A 4,055-nucleotide genomic window follows, 5' to 3' on the forward strand; every position below is an offset into this window, starting at 1 on the left:
AATCCACACTATTTTGTGTCTTTCTCTAAAATGTATTACTATCTTATTTAGTGTTTATACTAGTTAGCTGGCCCGCACTACACCACGGGCCCGTCTTTATTTTGGCATAAAAAATATTAAAAAAAAATAAATATTTTTTAAAAATTAAAAAATATAATATTCAAGTAATTGGCTCATGTGAGTTTAATAAACTCTGTTAATTTAATAATATTATAACAAATAATGGTACATATAATATGAAATACAACCTTGTTAAGAATTTCTAAGCATATTCCGAATGAAACTTAAATTTTGAGAGCACCAAAAAAGACTAATCATTGAAAAAGCAAAATACTGATGGAGAATGTGTCTGCTCCAAATAGACATATGACAAACAAAATTTAAGGACAAAGAAACCATCTAACGCTCTAATTATCATCTATCTCGCATACATGGTTGACATAGAAACATCATTTATGGAACCAGTCTCTGCTGGATTTTCTTCCACAATACTTCTTGCACTGGAAAATGCAGGCTGTTTGGGAAGTGGTAATTGTGCTTCGCTTGTTAGCATTGATATAACATCTGACATGATCGGCCTATCCACTGCATTGTCTTCTACACATAGCAAGCCCACATGAATGCATCTCAAGACTTGGTCTTTAGAGCAAGATTCTCTTAGTATTGGATCCACCAGCTCAAATGGGCTACCTGCTTTCCATAGCTCCCATGCCTGAATCAAGTTTACGTTTAATGTTAAAATTAAAAGCTGATGCAGCTAGCAATGTATAATTTATGAGGTTGCATGAAATGAACTTACATATCCCACAAGATTAAGAGGGCGGCCGTCTATTTGAAGGTGGCCATGAATCTTTCTACCACTCACAATTTCCAGCAGTAAAACTCCAAAACTGAAGACATCGGATTTCACAGAGAAGATGCCCTCCATGACATACTCAGGGGACATATATCCACTGGATGGAAAAACTTAATGTTATGTTATTTTTAAGCACTTAAAGAGTAATGAATCATAGAACTGTAAATATATACGCACCGTGTTCCAACAATTTGGTTTGTATTTGCTTGTAAATCATTAATCTTAAAAATTCTTGCCATGCCAAAATCAGAAATTTTGGGGTTCAGATTTTCATCAAGTAGTATGTTGCCAGCCTTCAAATCTCTGTGAATTATCCTCAATCTCGAGTACTTATGAAGGTAAAGTAGGCCTTGAGCAATGCCTTCGATAATCTCGAAACGTTTCTTCCAGTCTAGCAGCTCCCTTTTTGATTCATCTGCATTCAAAACAGAACAGAACAGTGAATATGCCAGCAATGTTATTCATCCAAGTCCAAAACCTTGCAAAAACCGAGATCCATTCACTTTATAGGATGATGGCATAATTAACTTACCAAATATAAATGAATCCAAGCTTTTATTAGGCATGTATTCGTACACTAACATTTTCTCTTCCCCTTGAATGCAGCATCCTACGAGTCTGACAAGATTCATGTGTTGCAATTTAGCTATGAGTATAAGCTCGTTTTTGAATTCCACCAGCCCTTGTCCTGAACTTTTTGACAATCTTTTTACAGCTATCTCTCGCCCATCCGGCAATGTCCCCTGAAGTAAAACAGCTCTCAACTCAATACTTGGTCTGAGATACAAAATTAACAAGGTTCGTTAAGTAATTTTTTACTAGACTACCTTGTAAACTGGTCCAAAACCACCTTGTCCAAGCTTATTCTCTGCAGAAAAGGAATTTGTAGCAGCCATGATTGTTGCAGCACTGAACACCTTCAAATTATGGCCCTTGTTTCCGTCATTTTCGAGTTCAAGCGTGTCGTTCGTTGCATCCATTGTCAGCAACTCAAATAGGTACTTCTCTACTCAGATTGATATGATTAAGTAAGTAAATGACTGAATTCAACAAGTCATAGTGCATATAAAAAAAATGTTATTTCGAAAATGTTACCTCCAAGCCTTCTCCTTCTCAGATACCACAAGAGTCCCGCGAGCCCCATCAATGAAACAAATCCCACGGAAGCTAAAATAATCCATATCCAATTCATTTTCCCTACATCCAATGGCAATTTATTTAAAATTAATTACGTTGTTGGGTTATAAATTGGTAACCAGAAAATGAAAGAGCAGCTAACCTGAAGAGCCTTGATCAACAATGATGTAGTGTTGAATGTTATTTCCAGTCAGGCCTTGTGTAAAGCTTCCATACCAAAACACGCATCCAGTATTGATGACATTATTGACCATGGGAGTAACACCAACACATGTACAATTTTTCCAGCAGATGTCCTTGCAATCACTAATGCTAAGACTAGAATTATAGTCGACCTTCCTAGGAACTGTGTTAAGAAAGTAACCTGATCTCAATTCAAAACTGTTCCTATTGCTCCTGCATGCCGGTCCTGACCACCTCTTGCAACCACCATCTATGTTATATCCTTTACATGCTGTGCCCCCATACGTTCTTCCAGTACCTTGATCTGCTATGCTTCCATCATATTTCAACTGCCACATTGAAAAATTCCTTTGACCCTGAGGAGTAAATTGATTTGCAGAAACTGTGAACATAAAGTAATCCTCGTCTGCGTTAGAATCATTAATAAAACTGAAATCAAGAACCGCTGCATCCAGAAAAGGAATTTCGAAACTAGTATTGCTCCTCAATGGTCCAGTAGTCCAATAAATCACATCTCGCCGCTTAATGACCAGCTTCTTTCCATTAGTATCCCATTCAAAAGTGAAAGCACCAGCGGGAGTGGGCACTAAGTCGCTCAACCACGACATGAGGGACCAGGTTTGGCGAGTTCTATGGTTGATCCCTAACTTCATTCCAGGCAAGAATGTGTCAGTCGGAATGTCGAAGCTTTGCCATAAGACCTGTTGGCTGCCAGAATTTTCATCTTTGAGAACAAAATTGCCTGAATCTTCTAAAATAGCTGTTATATTGGTTTTAGAAGATTGACTTGAATAGAACTCAACAGGATCACCTCCAGAGTAGGTGAGTTTCATATTTCCTGATCCATCTATTGCAAGAACCCCTGAATTGTCTGCTATGGGTTTGTCTCTGTTGGCTAGCCAAAAAGGGTGGCTTTTGTTATTGTTGTACCATATTCCCAAGTACCTAGCATTCGACTCGGCAGAGCCAAGTCTCGTGAATCCTAAAGTGAAGAGCCCATTTTTGGAAACTAGAGTATTGGAAGAATTGAGGGAATTGAGGGAATCGCCACCTTGGTACAGTATGTCTGCTGCCCAAGCGTGAGAGGCACAGAAGCAAAACAGAAGGAACCGGTAGATCCAGCTAGCCATGGAAGGAAATAAAAAGGTAGCCAACAAGTTTGGCCTGCCGATTCCGATACCTCGTTAATCAATGAAATATATTAGACTCTTTTTTTCTTTTCTAATTTATCAAAAAACTGAAAGAATAAAAAATAATTAAGAAACCAATAAGAAAAGAAGGCAAACAAGAAAAGGTTTTGTTGGCAATGGTCACCAGAGCGAACACATTTGTACAATGAGAAACTTGCTAGGAAATTGTTGACAGTTGTTTCAGAGGAAAGTTTGGGACAAATTAGGCTATATTAAATTACCAGAAATTTAATAAATACAAATGGAAATACTGATACAATGTTTCCATCGGTAAATTGCACTGAATTTTACCGACAAAATATTCCCTTAGTATATACTAAGAGAATTACAGTGGAAAAAAAAAATTTAAAACAAAGTCAAAAAGTACGATGACGTGTTATTTGTACTAATGGAATTACTGATGGTATTACTATCGTTAGGAAAATATGTTCACAAACTCATTGGTAAACTGTTCACTTCTCCCTAACACTGTTCATCATGTCAATTACCAACGGAATTGCCGACAAAATCTTCTGTTAGTATTTTTCAGAAAACTCTAGAATTGTTAACTTCTCAATTTCACTGTTAATTACTGTTTTTTACAGACAAAATCACTAATAGATTGAAAAGTTGTCGGTGTTATTTGGTGAGTTTCTGAAAATTTTTGATAAAATTAAATATTTAAATTAAATATTACAGACGGAATCACT

General features: G+C 36.8%; 1 protein-coding gene across 1 annotated transcript; it reads right to left on the bottom strand.

Moving 5' to 3' along the window:
- Positions 1-220: 220 nt before the first annotated feature.
- LOC133690042 (G-type lectin S-receptor-like serine/threonine-protein kinase CES101) lies at positions 221-3,544 on the bottom strand. The gene is made up of 7 exons (XM_062110190.1): positions 2,136-3,544; positions 1,952-2,053; positions 1,684-1,862; positions 1,389-1,599; positions 1,034-1,271; positions 800-953; positions 221-712 (listed from the first exon to the last, which is right to left on the bottom strand). The coding sequence occupies exons 1-7, from the start codon at positions 3,304-3,306 to the stop codon at positions 419-421; spliced, it is 2,349 nt and encodes a 782-aa protein (XP_061966174.1). The 5' UTR covers positions 3,307-3,544; the 3' UTR covers positions 221-418.
- Positions 3,545-4,055: the final 511 nt, after the last annotated feature.

This window comes from Populus nigra, chromosome 1, assembly GCF_951802175.1.
Source record: "Populus nigra chromosome 1, ddPopNigr1.1, whole genome shotgun sequence".
NCBI lineage: Eukaryota > Viridiplantae > Streptophyta > Magnoliopsida > Malpighiales > Salicaceae > Populus > Populus nigra.

Excerpts from the sequence above, each read along its gene's own strand:
- LOC133690042 (XM_062110190.1), bottom strand. The coding sequence starts at position 3,306 with ATGGCTAGCTGGATCTACCGGTTCCTTCTGTTTTGCTTCTGTGCCTCT. Across the intron at positions 954-1,033 it reads AACCAAATTGTTGGAACACG|TGGATATATGTCCCCTGAGT; the intron begins GTGCGTATATAT and ends TTTTCCATCCAG. Across the intron at positions 713-799 it reads CTCTTAATCTTGTGGGATAT|GCATGGGAGCTATGGAAAGC; the intron begins GTAAGTTCATTT and ends AACTTGATTCAG.